At 41.0% G+C, this 22,017-nt stretch overlaps 2 protein-coding genes across 2 annotated transcripts; one reads left to right on the top strand and one right to left on the bottom strand.

The window, feature by feature from the left end:
* Positions 1–248: 248 nt before the first annotated feature.
* Positions 249–7,532, bottom strand: casp3a (caspase 3, apoptosis-related cysteine peptidase a). The gene is made up of 7 exons (XM_053618932.1): positions 7,387–7,532; positions 6,859–7,108; positions 5,282–5,424; positions 4,270–4,398; positions 3,672–3,847; positions 3,259–3,370; positions 249–3,169 (listed from the first exon to the last, which is right to left on the bottom strand). Exons 2-7 carry the CDS (start codon positions 6,930–6,932, stop codon positions 2,940–2,942), a joined length of 864 nt encoding a protein of 287 aa, XP_053474907.1. The 5' UTR covers positions 6,933–7,108; positions 7,387–7,532; the 3' UTR covers positions 249–2,939.
* A 1,086-nt stretch (positions 7,533–8,618) lies between these two features.
* Positions 8,619–13,770, top strand: LOC128604108 (uncharacterized). Its single transcript, XM_053618931.1, has 3 exons — positions 8,619–8,692; positions 8,939–9,004; positions 9,897–13,770. Exon 3 carries the CDS (start codon positions 9,899–9,901, stop codon positions 10,928–10,930), a length of 1,032 nt encoding a protein of 343 aa, XP_053474906.1. The 5' UTR covers positions 8,619–8,692; positions 8,939–9,004; positions 9,897–9,898; the 3' UTR covers positions 10,931–13,770.
* The last annotated feature ends 8,247 nt before the right edge of the window (positions 13,771–22,017 follow it).

Raw genomic sequence — 22,017 nt, 5'->3', positions numbered from 1 at the left:
GAGTTCTTCAGTGTACGACCCACTCTACTGCCAACGTTTGTCTACAGAGAGGGGTGTCCACATACCTTTGGCCATACATTTTTTAAGAATACCCATGGTAAAATACAAAATGATATAGTGATTCTCAGGATAGATGTTTAGCCTAAAACCTGGCCACAACTGCACCTGTAGATAAGAGTTTTACTCATTGAAAAGTAACCCCAGAACAGGAAGTCCTCCTGTAGAACTAAAGATTTACACAATTCAGCTATTGCACAAAAGAAATGCCGTTTATTTATCCCATGTAAGACATCCATTACAAGCAACAAATGCAAGCAGTGCAAGACACATCCTCACGAACAGAAAGCAAATACAGGAACTGGTGCTTTACTATTAAAAATGTTTACAGAGCCTGCTGTTTAAACCAGTCTGGTCTGGATCATACACCGTGTGGCTAATTTGGCTCATGCCAACATCATATGATAGTCCGTCCATGCAAAGACACTTGGCTAAGTAAAGGGACACTTGAGGTATTGTCTGATTGTTCTAAGGTCATGTTCCTCTAAAACATTACATGATTAAATTCAACTGGCTGATTAGTTCAGAGTCTATGGCTCATCATCTAATGCCATGGATTATATAAACACACACATAAACCAGCACCTTGACAGTATAAAGACAAATCCTGGATAAAAATGCATGAAATGTTAGCTGAATGCAAAGATTTCTTGCCCAAAGGAAGCTTCAGTCAAGAACTTCGTATTAGTGCACCAATTATACACCAATATCTAGATCCCACAACACGCAGTTGCCACATTTGATAGTTCCCTGATTTGATTAGTTTTTCGATTAGTAATAGCTGGTTTTATAAAACGCTGATAGTCGTTGAAACTCTACTACGGGTGAATAAAGCTGCAGGTTCACAATATGATGTTCAGCATCCAAAAATCCAACAATAAATACACAACACGTACATATACAAAACTCCCTTTCAATCACTGTGGGGGAAAAAACATCATAATAAATGCTACAAAACGAGACTTAACTGGAGTTCGGGCATCGAATGTAAATTTAAAAAAGTCATTCAGGTTTTCCCACACGATCAAGTATTTGATAAAGGCTCAGCTCAGGTTCAAATGAAATGAAATCGACACAGATTCAGCAAAGACTGACCACAGTGACCAAGGTGTAGTTCTTAAAAAAGTTTGCGCGCAGGCGAGAGAAACCTGAGAGAGGCCTGTAACAGAACCTGGATAAACCTCAAAAACCGTCCTGCGGTCCAATACTGCCTTCCTCATGACTTTGTGTCTCAGGCTTTGACAAGACACGCAATTTTCTTGGGCAATTTGTGTGGCCTTACTTCCTTTGAAGGAATTATATTAAGCTCCTGTCCTTGCTGGTATAATGACTCAAATCCTTGTTAATGTTACTTGAGCCATTCATGTAATAAAACCACCAATAATCTAATGTTTACCAGAAAATTCTACACCAACAACCCACATTACTGGTAATGTTAATAAAGCTCCAAGTCATAATGCAACACTGACATTTGTCAACATACCAGAACCCACTGAATGTTAACGTTAACGGCCAATGCTAAGTAATTACTTGTGTGCAACTGTGTGGGTTTTGGTCATATGGAGCATTTTCTTAGTAATTTACCAGCACATCTGAGGAAAAAGTAGACATTTTTAACAGTTTTATCTTATTTTCACTGTCACACTGCCCTTACGTTGTCTGTATAAAGCCTTTATGTGGTATCTAGCTAACGGAATAGCCTCAGTCATTAGTTGGCTGTGCTTGCCAGCTGCCTAGCAACAGCGTTCTGACAAATTTAGCCGTTTTAACAGTGAGCACAGTAGATCAAATGAAGTTGAGGAATGCAGCGCGTGTACTGTGGTATAACAATCATAGGAAATATCTTTTTTGTTTAAGTTACTCGTTGTGATTCGTATATGCAGTCTAAGTTTTGTTTCACACTAAGGTGATGTGAGGAAAACAATTACGAAAACAAAATGTCCGAGAGCCTGTTGTGAAAGAGTAACGCCACAACTACACATACACAAAATCGAAATGTAAAAATAAAAACCCCATGATAATCCATATCTACTGTAACAAATGCCATTTTTGCGACGTCTAATGCTAACTACCTGCAACGTTAGTGCCCTAACAAGACCTTTATGGCTCATTTTGCAATGTTCAACCGTTTCTTAATGAATCCTATTTACTATATGTCTAAAGATTAAAAAAAAAAAAAAAAAAAAAATCATTCATCCCAAACTCTAACCCCTAGGGGGCAGGTTATGAAGTGAAATTTTGACCTATTAGCTAAATATTCAAGTAATCTGGAAGTGGCGTTCGCCCCCAAGAAACTCTCAAAGTTTCTTTCTAAAATGACACTGAAATATTCTGAACTTTCCTCAGTCAGGGATTTGTACATCTAGCACCTTAAAAGGTTAAATGTAGATCCTTAACTATCCAAAAAAATGTAAAAAATCTATGAGGAACCCCTTTTTCCAAGAAGGTAGTAGCATTTATATGCTATTGTTTTTCAAATGTATTTATCTAGACATTATAGTGGTTTTATTTCAAAATAAGGCCTAAAAATAAGGCATTAAATCTGCCATGAGAAAAAAAAAGATTACTTTTGTCTTCCTGTTCCATAAACCAACGCTGAGAGCTGATCCCGCCCACTGAGGTTGATTGACGGATGGCCTTACTTTAAAAATAAAACCAAGAAGCAAAGTATACAGCCAAATTTTAAACGCGTTTTATGTTGCCTACACCCGTTGCCTATATTCCGCGTAAATATTCCACAGTGTGACGTAATTTACCAAAATAATAATATATTGTCATATCGCCACCCCCAGATCCCCATTCATCCTATTAAAAAAAAAATAAAAATAAATAAATGTGCCTGTTTGTACCCTTATCCCCATTACATAAGTGTGTGTTTACATTCAAGGAGTGAAGTACATCTCTTTGGTGAGCATGGACACAATACAGGGGATCTGCTTCTTGGCGTGGAAGCCAGGCATGCTGGAAGCAGACTCGAAGTCCAGTGCCACCTTGTGGTTGACGCGGGTCAGGATCTGCATGAGCTCCAGCTGTGGGCCGTGTTTACTCAGCAACTCGCAGAGGGACTGCATGAACCACGAACCAGTCTGCGTGTTCCTCCACGAGTAGTAACCTACAGCACACACAAGCCAGTGTGCGATTGACACTTTTTTCAGGTGCAGTGATTACAAGGACATTGTTTGTGTATGTGTGTGTGGGTACCTGGTGCTGTAGAATATGCATAAAGGAAATCAGCCTCCACTGGGATTTTCATCGAATCCTCTGTGCCACTGTCAGTCTCGATGCCAGGGTCCAACTCTGTGCCTCGGCAGGCCTGATGAAAAAAAACCACACGTTTATACTCTTACAATATTTATGAGGACCTTCCAATGCCGTAATGCAGCTATTTAATACTATGCCTACAACTAAATATAACTCATTCCTTAAAAGGAAAACCTTTGGCTCTTTTAGGTTTTAAAATAAATAATAATAAAAAGCAGTTTTGTTTGTGGGGACAAGCCAAATGTCCCTACAAGGGGGAAAAATTTGTTGTACATCCCATCCTTGTACGATACAATACAGTATGCACTGTGTGCACCTCAACCCGATAACCCTACACACACACACACACACACCTGGATGAAGAAGAGTTTGGGTTTGCCCACTAGCGATATGCAGCGGTCTCCTCTGAACAGACTCGTCAAAGCCTTCAGCTCCAACGCACCGTCTGTCCCAAAGAACACGCCCTCGTCTCCGTGACTCAGCAACACGCACACAAAGGAGGCACAGCGACTGTGGTCATCCCTGGCAACTGACACACACACACACAGGGAACACAAAAACAAACAATTTTAATTCTCTGTAAGGATCTCACCAGTCCCAACACATCACATCTCAACTAGCAAATCTGATACCACAATGCAGAGGCTGTGAGAGGCACAACGCCACATCACCACAACACAACGATCCAATTCAACAATGCAATACAATTCCGTGAAACCCCAACGTTAATGTTTTCTTACAGTGAGAATGTCTCCTCACGCCAATTAAAGAAGGTGGCGCTTCGGTTTCTACGACCGTAGAGAGATCCGACAAAGGCGATGGTTTTGCTACGTTTACTTTGAACGTAGTGCCATGTGACAGACGAGAACTCAAAGACTTCACACAACCACACCACACGCGACTACAGTTTACATATATATATATAAAAAACCTCGACTCCATCAGTCTTACCTGCAGTTAAAAGTTTCTTGATCTGATCTACGGTCTGGTCGTTGAACACCTTCACTTTGTAGCCCAGCTTCCCGAAAGTCTTCATGGCGTTTGCGGCGTCGACGTCCGTCCCGTTGCGCTGGTTCATGCCTTGTTTTTGGTCGGAAAATTGAGATTAGAACGCTTTACTTCAGAAAGGTAACTTCCGAAATAGCGAACGTCAGAAAATCAGAAACTTGCTAGCAAAACTGTTCCTGAAGCTTCCACATGACAGTAAGTGTCTGACTGTCACGGTTTCAACATGGCGGATGCATGGTTTCGCCAGGTTAATGGTTAATAACTCGTATTGTCTCTAATTCAGGCATGGATACCATTAAGTTTGCATTTCCTGAAGGAAAAAAGCAAGAAGCTGAAATACACAGAGGGGAAAAGAACAGTAAAAAAAAATAGTAATTTGAAAACGTATGATATTTACCATAACATTTACAGGTCTTCTTTTTTTTTTTTTTTTTTGCTTTAGTCCAAGTTTTACTTCCTGGCCTTATCATATGCCATTTTTATCATATCATTTTTGTTCATCGTGCTTATTTTACATTATTAGCAGCTTGAATGATGATGTTATATAAATAGTGTTTTATAGCGGTCGAGCGATTGTGGATTTTACCGATAAATAATTCAATAAAGTTTTATTTGTATATTGCTTTTAACAATGCACATTGTCACAAAGCAGCTTTACGGAAATGTATCAGTTTCGGATCGAAATTTTAAATTGCTCAATTTTAAAATTGCTCAATTTTAAAATGTTGAGACTGTGGTGAAATCCTCATAACTAAGTGGGCGGTACCTACCTGCCAATAACCGATGAATCAACAGATAGTTTTAAAAACTGATACTGAATGAAAACGTAACGCTCAAAGTAAAATATCCCTGAACTTTATTACAAAAATAAACAGTACTGGCTGTACCATAAAATTGTACTGTACTTTTTTAAAATAAAAAATGAAATGAATATATAAATATGAATGTGTGTTACCGGTGCTCTTGTGGAAGTTTTTGTTGTTGATGATGATGCAGTGGCCGATAGAGTTGTAGCTCAGGCTGTATCTGTAGCTGTAAGCGGAGGTTTTGGCGTCCACCTGCATGGGCTCTCCTCCTCCTGCCTCGACTCCTCCGGCACTGCACGTTAGAAACACGGAATAATCACCAAAACAAACCATTTCTGAGGGAATGACTGTTTACAGCTGCTATAATGAAAACAAGAACCTCTCTTTTTACAGATGCTCCACAACATTAGCTTAAACGTAACTATAAATAGATAAAACGTGTGACTTTTTTTTTTCAAAATAAAAATGAGCAGTTGTTAAATTGCTGTAAAAAGAATAAAACACTCCTTGACGTGATATGCGCTGTAACACTAACAGTTTATTCTGAAATTATCTTCGGCACACACTGCAAACAAAGTTATGAACCCACTTCACGCTTCAGGTAGATATGACCTCGTAAAAATCCAAATAAAGATAAACACAAAGTGTACATAAAGATATGAACATGAAACACACACACACACACACACACTCAACTACACCTAGTATAAATATTTAATTGGAAATCAATTTGTTTCCCAGAAACAAAATCATATATACAAAATTAGATCAATGACAACTGGTTTTGTTTAATACATTAAAGATCTTTACAATTTTTAAAAAATAAAATACACATTGCGATTAAAAAAATGAATACACTGTGGTGTTAAAGTCTGACTAATTGGTGATCTAAACAAACATGGCGTGAAATAAATGTGATACGCAAATTAGTAAATTCAGTGCCTCGTTTGCATATTCATTTATGTAAATTAAGTACTTGAGGTGTGTGCACATTTATTACTTAAAAAATACAGTTTAATAAACTGTTATATAGGTCTAACTTGTTTATCTAAAACAAACCCTAAAAGATCCATCCATCCATCCATCTTCTACCGCTTACTCCTTCTTCAGGGTCACGGGGAAACCTGGAGCCTATCCCAGTGAGCATGGGGCACAAAGCGGGGTACACCCTGGACAGGGTGCCAGTCCATCGCAGGGCACAATCACACACACTCACACACCCATTCATACACTACGGACACTTTAGACATGCCAATCAGCCTACCATGCATGTCTTTGGACTGGGTGAGGAAACCGGAGTACCCGGAGGAAACCCCCGCAGCACAGGGAGAACATGCAAACTCCGCACACACATGGCCCCGGCGGGAATCAAACCCTGGAGGTGTGAGGCAAACGTGCTAACCACTAAGTTATTTTTTTGTGATATGCAAATCATCACATATTTGCAAATCGCTAATTATATGCTTGTTGTAGGTGTGTTTTTTTTTTAAAAATGAATTTTTTTGGCAAATACATTTTAATGATATGCAAAGTAGCACATGGATCTACTGCCTCATTTGCATATTATAATCCAAGCAAACTTGCAAAACAAACTAACAAAAAACACTCCATTAATATATACTTTACATGGTTTGTTTTAATTCTGAAAACAATTTTTAAAAATGATATTAAAACTGATAAATTAAATAAGAGAAACGTTGTTTAGCAACAGTAGTCAAGTTCTTACTCTGGCGTGTCCGTGCCCAGTGCGCATGCGCAGTCTCCGTTCGACGCCTCACTCTTCTCCAGATTCTCAGACATGGCGTGTTTTTTTGTTGTTGTTTTTTAATTACTCTTTATTCCCAAATGAAACCAGGTTTCAGTTTTTTTTTTTTTTTTTGATCCTTCAAATTCCTCGTCTCGTTCACCGTTATTCCTTTGTTTCAGCGCTCGACCAATAACAACTTCCGGGAGAAAGACGAGATGTGTGACGTCAGCTAGATGTAAACAACAAACAAATAACACAAAGCAAATCAACACCATTTTAAAAGTATTTTTGCACATTAATTATGCGTTCAAAACATCAGCTATTCAACGTCATGTCTATATTCAGCACGTACACGGTTTAAACAGTTTATTCGGTGCATAAGGAAGCTACAACGCCAGCTGGATACACTTGCATCCAGTCTTTCTTTGTCTTTGTTGAACTGGCGTAACAAAACAAAACCTGCCAACAAAAAATAAACTCTTTCCTAACTTCTAGAGTGACTCTTACCATTAACTCTAAAGCGTTTCAGCTTTAGAAACGTCTCCGATATCGTAAAGTTGCCCAGTAAAACCGTTAGCGTCAGTATGTCGTGTATCGCGGAAGTCTAGAAGGCGGACTCATATAATAGACTACACTACCCAGAATTCCCTGCTCCCGCTACAGCGTCCGCGTTACCGTTGCACCCCTAAATGATGAAAAGCGGGGTAGTCGAATGGCATTGTGGGTAATGTAGGAAGGAAACCAAAATAGACAAATTTGATGAAAGGAGGAAACCAAAAAAGTCGGAATTGAATAATAAAATACATCTTTTTCTTAATTGACGAGCACATATCAGTGCTCATAGTGAGTGATAATAATGAGTATGAGGAACACAAACACCTGCATGCATGTAATTAATTTAGGAACATTGCTGTTGTTGTTGTTGTTAATAATAATAATAATAATAATAATAATAATAATAATATATTTTTATGTATACAGAATGAAAAGGAAACACCGACCCTATTAACGTTTTATTTATTCTAAAAAAATAAAAAAAAAAAATCCTACTGGCTGTGAGTACAGTGAAATGAAATGATATGTTCTCTTTCTTTACATTCTACATATATATTCCTAATAGTTGGCCAACTAACATACTGCTTGGACGATTGTAAAAATGGAAGTAGTTTGCATAACTGTGCTATAAGACTATGACATGTTGGCTCATAATTAGCCAAAGCCCAGTGTTACATTAAAGGCCTCCTCACCATATAAATTGTGCTATTGTTAATAAATAGACCCATGGATGAGCCTGATTTCGACTTGTTATCTAATTTTATCAGTCAAAGAGAATGCGTCTGCTGATGTGATCGATGCGGGCAAAAACGCTGTGGCTTTTTTCTAAATTTGCGACGCAACTTGTGGAGCTTTTTGTGATTTTTTTTTTTTTTTTGAGGAAAACTACTCGAATTGGCGAAATTGTGGTTGCACTAAATCATTTTGCACGATCTTTCGCAGGGATGTTTGGTGGAAACGAGACTTCAAGCTCCACAAATTTCAAGCCTCTTATGTTTTTATTTCAAATACATTCCTTATTTGTGATGTAAATTGTCTGCCGTTATTGTAACAGGGAACATTTAGATTAGCGCTAGGGGAGAAAGTCAGAAGAGTAACCCGATCTTAAAATTACCTTTCATGACACAAACCATCACTGCACATCATTAATGATTAGCTCATTAAGACCCGCCTCTCTCATCGCAGTAAAGAGATCTTTTGGTCATACCCTATAAATACACTGATGTTTGTGCGTCTTTGCAAAGCGAGCACCAATTACGTAAGTGCCACAGGTTAAGGACTGGCTAATATATTTATATTGTATAAATATATGCAAATGTGTTTAGTTTGTGTATGTAGTGAAGTAAAATATAGACGACAGATTTCTGAATTCCAGATCATCAGATGATTCGGTATTACGTTATCAATCAAATGCAAATTTGTAAATGTAATTAACAATTAAAATATTTGACATAAGCGTAGATATTAATGACTTAAATAAAGGTGACTTGCAAATGTTTTCCAGGAGGAAGCTTGTGTTACTGTGTGAAAGGCTGAAAGCACGGGTTTTCGTGTTTGGCGAGGTCACAAGGTTGGTATTTGTTTAATTGAGCAGTTTCACTGCGACAAATGGTGTTCTGTAATAAATCAGAACTTTCCAGATGCCCAATGTGTGTTTACACTGATTAATAATTCAGGTCTAATCATAAAGTAAGGAATAAAACCCTGAAGTTGATTATTTTCCCTATAGAAACACTTCCCAGAGTGTTTTATTCTACTTGTACTACAGCAATTTACCAACTATAGTGATTTTATTTTTTTAATTTAGTAACGAATGACAATTTATAACTGTTTTATACATTTATAGTTAGGAAACAAGCTAGTTACTGTTCTCACTTACGTTATAGCCGATATAAACAGCCGTAAACCCTCACTAGTCACCTCTCACAGCTTGCCATGTTACCGAGAAACCGCAAAGCGTAAATCTTGGAAAGCTTACAGTTCTCGTAAAATTACAGCTTTACCGCTGACTGTTATGAAGCACGGACACCGGAGACTACTTCGCAAAACGGGAAACATTTAGTGTTAAAGATTGTAAGATAAGGTGATGAATGAAGCTGATGAAGATCAAGCGTATTATATTACTATAAACCTCCGATTCGCCTTGCAGCCGGAACTACTGTTATATTAATTCTACTTTTATATAAAATTATTCAACAATTTCTGACTAATCAGAATCAAGAATTCGATGGTGTTATGGTATACAGTCATGTGAAAAAACAAGTACACCCCATAGAAATGGTTGGTTTTTTGTTGTTTTTTTTGTCCAAATACGTCAAAAAAATGGCAAACATCCATGAGGTGTACTTATTTTTTCACATGCCTGTAAAATACTATATTGCAGCATACTGTGGTTGCAAAAAATTTTTCAAATATTCTTCCTGTTTGTTTTCTTCTTATTCTTCTTCCTTTTTCGTCTCCAGAAATGGGGAAAATGGAACAAACACTATCCCAGTTCCTGATGTTCATCATTCTTATTGGCTGGACTCAGGGAGAAAAAAACGCTATAAAGTATTACAGCTCCTCCTATGGGATTCTGTGTGATGACACCTGTGGCACGCATGAACAAAACTACTACTGGTGCAACACTAAAATGGGATGGGATTATTGCTCACCAGAAGAGAATACAGATTACACGGGCCAGCCATGTCGAGAGGACCATCCCTGTGGGAAGTATGGCACATCTTACCATTGGTGCTATACTAAGGGTGACAGCTGGGGTTACTGTGGTTTACTGAGAGATACTTCAGAGCCAAAGACCAGGTTGTATATAGGTGCGTCCCTTATGAATGCATGCTGGGATGCATGTTTGTATGATGAGGGAAAGAAATTCTTCTGGTGTCACACGGATGAAGGGTGGGACTACTGCTCTCCACTACCTGATGTCACGTACAAGAATGAGCCATGCCGCTTGGACCACTATTGTGGCACTCACAACTACAGTTACACCTGGTGCTTCACAAACTCAAGTTATGACTACTGTGGACGCATCAGCGATGGAGAATGCACGTATATCACCCCTAAAACTAATAAAAAAGACATTAATACTGGGATATCCTGCACATGGAAGGATGCAAAGAATGAAAAACAGATCAAGTTCAACCTTGAGCCAGAACTTACAATATCTAGTGAAGGTTCCACCTGGAAGAACGAGATAATCAACTTCATTGCACGCTGGAAAAATACCTACTTGAACCCACAGGCCAGTTCCAAGCTGATCACCTCAGACAACCTCAGGTTTGAGGTACAGAAGCTGGTGAATGAAGAAGGTGAGCAATACTATAACCTGCAAATCGTGGTGAATGTACACGCCCAGAATGGGAGGAGCACCAAACTGGCCCAGGTGCACATACCGGAGTACGGAGTTCCAGACAGATTTGTCCAATTGGCCTTTGTGGAGAGCTTCTGGCATCACGCCAGGATTTCTTTGAAAATTAATGAGAGCATATACAGTTAATATGAAGTGATACATCGGTATATATTTTAATATCATTTCCTCATCTTAATTAAATGTTAATTATGTGAAAAATTATTACCTAAACATGTTACACTGCTCGCTGTACTAAAATGTTCACCCTATCATTTGGAAATCATAATTTGAATCTCCATGATGCCACAACCATCCATGGCTCGCTGCCAGGGAAGCAAAATCGGCCATGCTATCTGTGTGGGAGGAGCATACTCTCTCTCGCCTGTCAATCACTGTGACACTAACCAGTCACTGGTAGGTGGGAAGTGGCAGTTGAACAAATTGTGCAACAAAAAAAAAAAAACACAACAAAAAAGGGGGTGGGGGGAACACAGAGAAAAGATATGCCTTTTTTTTAATGCAAAACACATTATCTCCTGTCAAAAAAAGTCTTACCAGTCTACCAAATTGTGGTGAATGTACACGCCCAGAGTGGGAGGAGCACCAAACTGGCCCAGGTGCTCAAGTTCCAGACAGATTTGTCCAATTGGCCTTCAAGGAGAGCTTCCGTCATCAGGCCAGTTAGTTTTTCACATGGGTGATAGGTGTCGCTTCAATAAAAAATAATAAAATAATAAAAACTGTATTCACGTAGTATTTCGTTTGAAGATCTAAAGCTATTATTTAGTTACGAAGACGAAGACGTTCCAGACAGATACGTCCATAAGGCCTTAATGGAGAGCCTCCACCGTCGTGCCAAGGTTTTTGTGGACGTGAGCGATAATAGCTTTATTTTAGAAAGTCTAACATAATCTGTTGATTCTCAGCTAATGATTACCTATATCCCATTATATCTAAAATGAAACTTGCTTATGCACCATTGATGTCATTTAACAAGATTTATAATGGACTTCTGCTAGCTACCTGAAGCTACAGACCCACGTAGCATGCTTCTTCATGAATATATTTGATTTACTGAAGACTGGTGGCACACAGACATTGTGAATGATAATTGAGCTAAAAGAGTATTGTAGCTTCTGATCATGAAAATCCTCATCTATAAATGTTTGTGTCAGTACAGCTGATTAAAATGTGCATCACTACACTGATGACATTAACTACATACAATTCATGTTTTAGCTCGCTTCAAGCAACAGAGAAATGTAACTGATTATAGAAATAAAATAAAAACGCATTTACATTTCTATATCTTTACTTTGTAATAAAATGAAATGAGCTTCTAGCTGATTCTTCTTTCCCTGACGACTTTGTGTTTTAATATGGAAAATATTTGCATTGAATTCGGCGACAGAATCTCCACCTCTACAAAAGGTCACCACTTTTCTATCAGTTAAGAAGATGGAGTTTAACGGAAAGTAAAACACTTCATATCTTGTGCTGTTACAGTAAACAAAATAATCCACAAAAGGGGTGGTGTAAAGAACCAGAGTTAACAGTTACCACCCCAAAGGTGATTATTTTCCAATAACTGAAATGTCTGAGTCTTTCTATACCACTGTGGTTTGCCAATGATGACTATTTTTTTCTATTAAATAATGACACAATGTACATTTAAAAAAACCCAAAAAACCTGTTTATACTTAAATTGAATGTTGTGAGCCTGAATCGCTGTTATTTCAAAGGACTCAAGAATAATGTTCCATATTGAGCAGTAGAGAAGGAAAAATTGTCCGGGATATGAGGTGGAGGCAGATGCAAGTACAGACTATTTAGTATTAAATAAAAATCACAAATGAAACGAACATAACAGCAATCATATACAAAGCAAGAAACAGCCAGGAAACAAAAAGCAAACAACAAATGACAGAGAAACTCACATAAACCAGAACTTAAATATGGGTGCTAAGAACAAGAAACAGGTGAGTGATCAGTGAGGCATTTGACATGGTCATGTGATGTGCTGGGGCTGATGGGCGTTGTAGTTGTAGTCATGTAGTTGGTCATTTTGTTTCGTCGGTCTCCGTTACGCAATAATTTGGAGAGGGCCACAGTTTGACGAGGCGAACAGAGCGATTCCTACCGAAATCACGGACTACAACGCAAGCCTTCAACTTTACACCAAAAATGGCTACGCGTGTGCTCGGATATATATCGGAAAATCCTTCACTTATTGGGAAAAAGAGTTTGCCAACTCATGGGTGTCTTTCTACAGCAGCTCTGAAGATCCCGACAACAAATACCAATCCTATCAGTGGGTCACAAAGTTCACGAAAGTTGACAACACTAAAGAATATCTCATCTACGAGTACGAGTCATCCATGAGTATCGGACCTGGAGTCCAAGCTCGCTTTCTGTTCTCCACTCATTATTTCTTCAGGAGGTTTAGTTCTACAACCGTCAAAGCTCACACTATTCCTTGGGAGAGTGAATAACTGATTAGAACAGAGCATATAATATATAATACATAAGAAAACCCTGTCTTGGAAACAAATTAGCATGTGATGAAAATGATGTTTAGCTGTCAGGTTTCATTCCAATGAAATGAACTGATGCAGAAACAATAAAAATCAATCAATCAATAAATAAGAAAACAAATTATCACAAAAATTAGTGCAACTGTGATTGGGGCTGGTGAGGGGATGAGTGTTTATAGCTGCTATAATGCGAGTAAGAACAGGATGCAACACTTTTCATGGACAGTACACATTAAACGTAACTATAAATGGATAAAAAGTCAGATTAATCGGTTTTTAATTAGATACCATATGTTTGTCAAGCACATATTAATAAAAAGTTATTCCTAAATTTGAAATCCTAGTTTTTTTTACATTTACACTTTCTTCACTTTGGCAAATGCTTGATGTCTACAAAGGCTTGTAGTCGATATTAGAACTGTTCTAATGTGCGAATAAAATAATTTATATGTCTTTGGCTCCCTCTCTTGTCTCAACGGGGTTATTCTCCAACACAGTGGTGTACAATTACACGATTTAAAATCTTCTTGTCACGAATCGTGACGGAGCAGAGATAGGACGGATGCAAGTGCCGAATGAACAGTTGTTTATTAGAAAGAGAGACAGGCAGACAAATCCAAAACGTGATCCACAACGTAATCCACAAACATGCAAGAGGTCAGGCGATTGGCAAACAGGCATACACGGGGCAAGGCAGGAATCTAGGTCGATAAACAAAACAAGAAACGAACTATGACGAGGGACTGGAAGCGGATAATCCAGCGCGAACTAACTCTAAACATGGACCGTGACTATGAATACGCTACGACCTTAACTAACTCTAAAGTATTAATAATCTTCCGCGCTGTGTGCTGGGAGGCGCGCGGTATATATGCGGACATAATCAGCGTCTAAACTGCTAGCAGCTGAGAGCAATACAGACCCACGTGAAATCCCAGCCAATGACAGAACAGGGAGGAGACATGACAGAAACATAAACAAAACACACGTGTCCAGATGTCATTACAGTCAACAACGGAAAAGCAGGTGCTCGCGCATTCGCGCTTAGAGCACGCTGCTTAAAGGGGGAATTGTGACAGAACCCCCCCCAAAGGCACTCCTCCCGGAGTGCCATGAGTCATCCCATTTAATTGGCGGACCCGGCCCCCTGGACTGAATGTCCCAGGCAGAGCCAGGAAACTGCACGGTGTTCTTGGCGGCGCAGGGAAGCGGCGCGACGTCCTTGGCGTAGCAGGGAAGCAGAGTGACATCCACAGCCGGGCAGGCAGGCTGAGCGAAGTCCTCGGCGGAGCATGAAGGCAGAGCGACGTCCTCGGCGGAGCATGAAGGCAGAGCGACGTCCACAGCCGGGCAGACAGGCTGAGTGAAGTCCTCGGCGGAGCATGAAAGCGGAGCGACGACCCCAGCTGAACTGGAAGGCAGAGCGAAGTCCCCTGTAAGGCCAGGGAGAGGAGCGTGGGTCCCCGTGCGGCCAGGGAGAGGAGCATGGGTCTCCTCGAAGCAGTAGGGGGGAACGACGTTTGCCATGGAGCCAGAAGGCTGAGCGACGACCTCAGCTGAACAGGCGGGCTGAGCGAAGTCCTCAGCTGAACAGGCGGGCTGAGCGACGACCTCAGCTGAACAGGCGGGCTGAGCGACGACCTCAGCTGAACAGGCGGGCTGAGCGACGTCCTCAACTGAACAGGCGGGCTGAGCGACGTCCTCAGCTGAACAGGCGGGCTGAGCGACGTCCTCAGCTGAACAGGGGGGCTGAGCGACGTCCTCAGCTGAACAGGGGGGCTGAGCGACGTCCACAGCTGAACAGGGGGGCTGAGCGACGTCCACAGCTGAACAGGGAGGCTGAGGCTCTGAGGTCACCAGGTGAACCTTGGGCATGGGCGGAGCTTGGCTGGCCGTGTCAGCAGACTGGGGCGCGGGCGGAGCTTGGCTGGCCGTGTCAGCAGACTGGGGCGCGGGCGGAGCTTGGCTGGCCGTGTCAGCAGACTGGGGCGCGGGCGGAGCTTGGCTGGCCGTGTCAGCAGACTGGGGCGCGGGCGGAGCTTGGCTGGCCGTGTCAGCAGACTGGGGCGCGGGCGGAGCTTGGCTGGCCGTGTCAGCAGACTGGGGCGCGGGCGGAGCTTGGCTGGCCGTGTCAGCAGACTGGGGCGCGAGAGGAACTTGGCTGTGCGTGTCAGCAGACTGGGGCGCGAGCGGAACTTGGCTGTGCGTGTCAGCAGACTGGGGCGCGAGCGGAACTTGGCTGTGCGTGTCAGCAGACTGGGGCGCGAGCGGAACTTGGCTGTGCGTGTCAGCAGACTGGGGCGCGAGCGGAACTTGGCTGTGCGTGTCAGCAGACTGGGGCGCGAGCGGAACTTGGCTGTGCGTGTCAGCAGACTGGGGCGCGAGCGGAACTTGGCTGTGCGTGTCAGCAGACTGGGGCATGGGCTGAACTTGGGCGACCGGGTCGGTAGACTTGGGCGTGAGCAGCATTTGGTCATTAGGCTGAGATATTAGCAGAGCTTGGTCAACTGGATCAGCAGGCTTGGACGTGAGCTCAGGGACGGGAGGCTTGGCTCGGACCTCAGGGACGGGAGGCTTGGCTCGGACCTCAGGGACGGGAGGCTTGGCTCGGTTCTCAGGTACTGGAGGCTTGACTTGGACCTCAGAGCCTGGAGGCTTGACTTGGACCTCAGAGCCTGGAGGCTTGACTTGGACCTCAGAGCCTGGAGGCTTGACTTGGACCTCAGAGCCTGGAGGCTTGACTTGGACTTGGACCTTAGGGACTTGAGACTTGACTTGGATTTAAGAGTTGAGCTCTGCATGAAGTTGCCTGTAGTGGTGGGTAAACGGCAGGGCAGGTTCGCCTGCCAGACTTACCCCCCTGAGAAGTTGTTCTAGCTCGTCTTTCGCCTCCGGACTCCCGAATCGCATCATGAATTCCCCCACAAACTGTTCTACACTGTCCAGGTTCCTACAGTGCTTATCCAGTTTGAGCTGCACCCATTGACGGGCCGGTCCAAAGAACCGGGACCACATGAATCGGAGCCATTGCTTCTCCTCTGGCTTAGGGTCTAACAGGCTGGCGAAATAGTATTGACAGTCTACCAGAAAATATTCAGGGGCACCGAAAAATACGTGAAATGGATCAGGAAGCTCCATAAATGTCCATTGTGGGAAGTGGACGGAGTCCATAGCGGGGACGGCTGGCGTCGACCTCCAGGTTCTGCGTCTCCTCCGTTCTCCTGCTGCATCCATGTTTTGGCGGAAGATTCTGTCACGAATCGTGACGGAGCAGAGATAGGACAGATGCAAGTGCCGGATGAACAGTTGTTTATTAGAAAGAGAGACAGGCAGACAAATCCAAAACGTGATCCAAAACGTAATCCACAAACATGCAAGAGGTCAGGCGATTGGCAAACAGGCATACACGGGGCAAGGCAGGAATCTAGGTCGATAAACAAAACAAGAAACGAACTATGACGAGGGACTGGAAGCGGATAATCCAGCGCGAACTAACTCTAAACATGGACCGTGACTATGAATACGCTACGACCTTAACTAACTCTAAAGTATTAATAATCTTCCGCGCTGTGTGCTGGGAGGCGCGCGGTATATATGCGGACATAATCAGCGTCTAAACTGCTAGCAGCTGAGAGCAATACAGACCCACGTGAAATCCCAGCCAATGACAGAACAGGGAGGAGACATGACAGAAACATAAACAAAACACACGTGTCCAGATGTCATTAAGGTCAACAACGGAAAAGCAGGTGCTCGCGCATTCGCGCTTAGAGCACGCTGCTTAAAGGGGGAATCGTGACACTTCTATTTATTATAAAGTGCTGTAAGAAACTCTCAGGCCGATATCAAAATGTGCTTCAGTTTAAATCGTGACCTAGAAATAGTGCAAAAATATTGAATATTCCAGACATGTCAAGGCAGAAAAACAACAACAACAACAAAACAATCAAATACACACTTTATGACACACTTTATGACATTAAACAAAAAAGAAAGTGAACATACCTGCAGGACTTCATACTGCTGGAAGGAGAGGTTCATAAAGTAACACATGGACTAGTTGAAAGGTGTGTGATGGTGAACAGGTGAGTGTCATTAGGAATCAGGAGGATTATGGGAGTTGTAGTCTGGGCTCATGGCACGTTTCATATAATATCTCTAAAGATCATTTAAAGAAATGACCAAAAAGAAAACCAGTCCAAACCCCACGTTTACTTACACACTTCTTTATTTATTTTAACAAAATATTTCGATATGGTCACCAAATGAGTGCCAATATCTAGGAAAAACTAAATGTATTGAACGGTTGATAACAATAAGTTGAAAATGATATGACTCCACTACGGATCTTTCAGTGTTCTTTAATACGGTTCAACTTTTAGTCACTAGGAAGTCCAGGAAAAGTACAGACATTGGGAACATAAATGGAGACGTAATATACCATTTATTTTCATTTATTTATTGACTTCCTAAAGTCGCAAGGTAAAAATGTTTGGTATATTTATTATTATATTATAACATTTAAATGAATATTTTTTTTTACATTGTAATTTATATTTCTTGACTTTATTAGAATATATATACCTATAAATAGCATAGAAATGGTTTTGGATTCCATAAGCTGATTTTATTCTATAATAATAATAATAATAATAATAATAATAATAATAATAATAATTGTTATCTTTTAAGTTTTAACACACTCTTACAGACTGGAATACACACCACAGTCAGCATGTGACTGTTTCCTGTTATTGGGTTGTTTTACACTCTGATTCTTAGTTATATAACAGTCTGTAGCCAAAGACTAGAAGATACCGAACTTCTGACTGTGTTGTTTATCCCGACTTCAGGTGTGTGTTCATTCGATTATTATCAGAATTCACTTATTTGAATAATTTTAAGGAAAAAAAGGGTGGGGGTGATACATGATACACAGTATTTCTGAAAACTCTTTGGAGCAGTGAATTTAGGAAATTATAAAACCCCACCTGATCTAATGAAATTCTCTGTATCTCTGTTGTTGGGGGTTGTTTCAGAATTCCTAAGGTCTTCTGTCTCTCCTCGGTGTCAGAGGAACCAGTAACTACCCGGTACAACATGTTGCAATATGCTTCTTTGCTCAAATGAACCTACTCAGCATAATGGTGATGAGTAGGTTCAGAACAGACAGAAGACCTTAGGAAGAGACAGAATTTCCTAAATTCACTGCTCCAAAGAGTTTTCAGAAATACTGTGTATCATGTAGAAACAACAATGTGCAACAATGTGGTTTCGGCCACAAAATGAGCCACAGAATCTCTCCAGATCCTTCACATTTCGATGTCCACGCTGGTGGACTCTCCTCTTCAGTTCACCCCACAGGTTTTCTAAGTTTGAGCCACTTACTCTTTTGTAGGAACCTTAAGTTCTGTCACATGACCACCGTGGTACAACAGATGGTTGCATGCAGGGAAAGCATCAAGACATGCGTTCTCTCAGCCATTTGCTGAGGTGATCTGAAGAGTATGCTGTTTTTAATACGAGTGCAGGTGAGGACACCGAAAAAAAAAAAAGGCTTAATAAGTTAGTGAAGGGAAGCATTTAGGAAATTACTATTATGAGCCCAGGACAATTCATCTAATTGTTTAATTGATTTAATTCTGAACTTTAAATCTGTTATTGTCAACATGACACAGCAGATTGGAACAGCGCGATTGTTTACACAGCACTGGTAAACACCTGAAACCTGGCCAGTGGAGGTGGAGGTGGACTTACAGGAGCTGAGGTCCATGCCTGTTTTTGCCAACTAGGTTTAACGGTCATGTATCATTTCTATAATTTTTTTCAGCACATATAGGTTGATGATGCGCACAAACCTGTTGCTGAAGGACCAGATATATGACTGGTGTAGGGACTGACTAACAGAAAACAAACAAACATATGATTGGTCCAAAAGTTTTTTGTCACCTGTGGGCCTGCAGTTTCGAATAGCAAAAAATCGAATAGCAAATAAATAAAAACACGACTTTTGCAGAGTAGACAAGTGGATCAGAATACTCTGAGGCGTTACACACCTGATGGGAAGAAATGTACAGATATATGTAGCAATCACGGATACTCAAAGTGCCACACTGGAAACGGTCGGGCTAATTACTCAAAAGAAGTAAAAGAGATCACAGATTACGAAGGCCAGCCACGTGCTTCCAACATCGGACCAGGATTACTTTGAAAGTGTCACCTTCCAAATCCCGTTACAATGAGAGGAAAATGTCATGGAAATGAAGCCGATCTTTAATCCAAAAGCAAACCCTGTACTGAGGAATGGGCAAAAATTCCATTTAATACTCTTTAAAAATACATTTACACGTTCAAATCCAACAATATGTTCACAAACATGCGTTCATAGAACAACGAACTGTTTCTAGTGTAAGGTGTTCAGGTGAGGGGAAAAAAAACTCCATGAAATGAACAAAATAAAAAATGTACGCATTATGTTTCGCAGTGTAAGTGTAAATGTCTTGAGCTGTGAGGAATATTACGTCCATTACTAGCATTCGTGTGATGTTCAAAAATACCGTAACTACAATACTACTAAATTAATAATTATGTACCTACTGACACTTTCATTATTTTTGACCGCGTATCAGAAAACGCTGTTGTAATAGGTGGATATTAAATATGATCCTACTGAATACCGGTTCTCATATGCCTTGATTTAAAGTCGACACTCAAACCAGCGCGAACTGAATAAAACCAAATACATAATCAATTAAAAACAAATAACGCATGATATTTTGCTACAATTTCAGATTCATTCCAAACAAACCATTCGTATAAGCGATAATAAATATGTATCAGACTTCTGAAGTTCTGGACTTCTGAAGTTTACTCAGTAGTCATTCTGTAGTGCAACACAATATGGTAGAAAAGGTTTTGTTTTGTAATCTGAAAAGTTCTCGATTACTGAGCATGTCACGCTCTTTAATGATGGACATATTTTCGTGGTGATTGTTTCCCCCCCTATTGCCTATTGAGTATTACAAAAGACATATTATGTCAAAATAAAGATGCAAAGACTGTTTCCCATCTATGGGTTGAAAGACATCAGGGTTAAGTACATAGTAAGGGGACATGGTTAAACATTTACAAAAGGGTTCGATTTTGAAACACGGTCCAGTTGGCGTAGATTATTGTTTGGGAACAGGTTGAGTATTTTCACCACTTACACTTCAGGTAAGTCCAATATATTCATTTCTTATTATTGTGTCTTGATTTATTGTAATTTCCATCTCGTGGGGGGAAAAAAAAAGATATATCATTATTTGCTTGTCGCTGAAGGTACTAAGGTTTAAGTACATATTTAATAACTTAAATAACTTGTATGGTCACCTTATCTCGTTCCTTTTTTTGAAGGGAAAATGTTCAGTGACCAAAAGTTCATTGACCCAAACGTCACATCTGTACGTGTCTTTTAGCACATTGTTTATTATAAAGTGCGCTCAGGAATAGAAGGAAAAAAAACTCCACTATAATAATGCCCATTTAAAAAAAAAGAAAAGAAAAAGATGTTCAACAAGCACATGGTGCTCGTTCTTGAGGATTGGTCTCCAAGTGTCTAACTGACTGAATTAACCGATAGAATTCCACTGAACTGTGTGAATACATCGCAAATATTGATAAGGTAGGCAATAAAAATGTTTTTAAAAAAAAAAGTGACAACGCTCAATACTTTGATTGCTTTTCTGTTTTAAATTGTGTGCAGCATTCACGATGGCGTGGACGAGGTTCCCGTGTTGCCTCGCTCTCGTCTTTGTCTGTGTTAGTGCTGCCACGATTGAGACCTTACACAAACTCGATGATCTAAAAAGCAAAACTTTTGGTCATGAGTACCCACGCCACGGTCTTTTCCTGCTGCACTGGCTGGCCAACCACATCTCCATCAATCACGCAGAAGACATCCTGCTTCATTTTAATCCTGCACGACAGGACTATGGCTTCCACGACTATAAAAACACCAACAATAGCAATAACACCCTTCCGCACTTGGAGGACTCAGATGACAGAGCGTACTACTCTTTGGGCAGGCTCAGCTCAGAGGTGGTCCGAACCAAGCTGCCTCCATACGTCACACAAGACTACTACAACGCCTTCGAGGACCCCAAGAGAGACCTGGACCGCATAGTCGTCAGAGTGCAAAGGAGCAACCCAAGCCAAGCAGACAAAGTGTACATCACACAAGCAGTGAGCAATGAGCAAGAGGTGGACTACGACTCAGATGAAACCTATGAGATCAGTCCTAAACTCCTGATGCAAGTACAAATTCTCAAAAACCCTCTTGATTTAATACAAGCTCTGGAATCACATGTGACTGGCGCTCAAACCTCAGATGATCCTAGACTTGTCCTCTCCAAAGAGCAACTTCTCAACCACTTGAAATATTCTGACAAACGTCTTCAGACTATTTATGAAGACCCGAGTGTGAGGTGGGTTCTGTTTCTGGCTGGATACGACATAGAGAACAGGTACAGGATCCATAAGAATACTTGGTCCTGCTCAAATGATGAGCCAACCCAGCATGGCCAAACTCCAGCGCTCCTGAGACACTGTGTGAAGGCCACAGTACAGTAAACATCCAGGTGAAATCCACAGAAGGTGGCTACGCAAGAATCATTTGGAGCGGTTTACCGAAAAACATCTTGAAACAGAACACTACCCTTG

The sequence above is a fragment of the Ictalurus furcatus genome, chromosome 29 (genome assembly GCF_023375685.1).
Source record: "Ictalurus furcatus strain D&B chromosome 29, Billie_1.0, whole genome shotgun sequence".
Lineage (NCBI taxonomy): Eukaryota > Metazoa > Chordata > Actinopteri > Siluriformes > Ictaluridae > Ictalurus > Ictalurus furcatus.
Note: the sequence above shows the minus strand (reverse complement) of the source record. Positions and strands in the feature narration are given on the sequence as shown.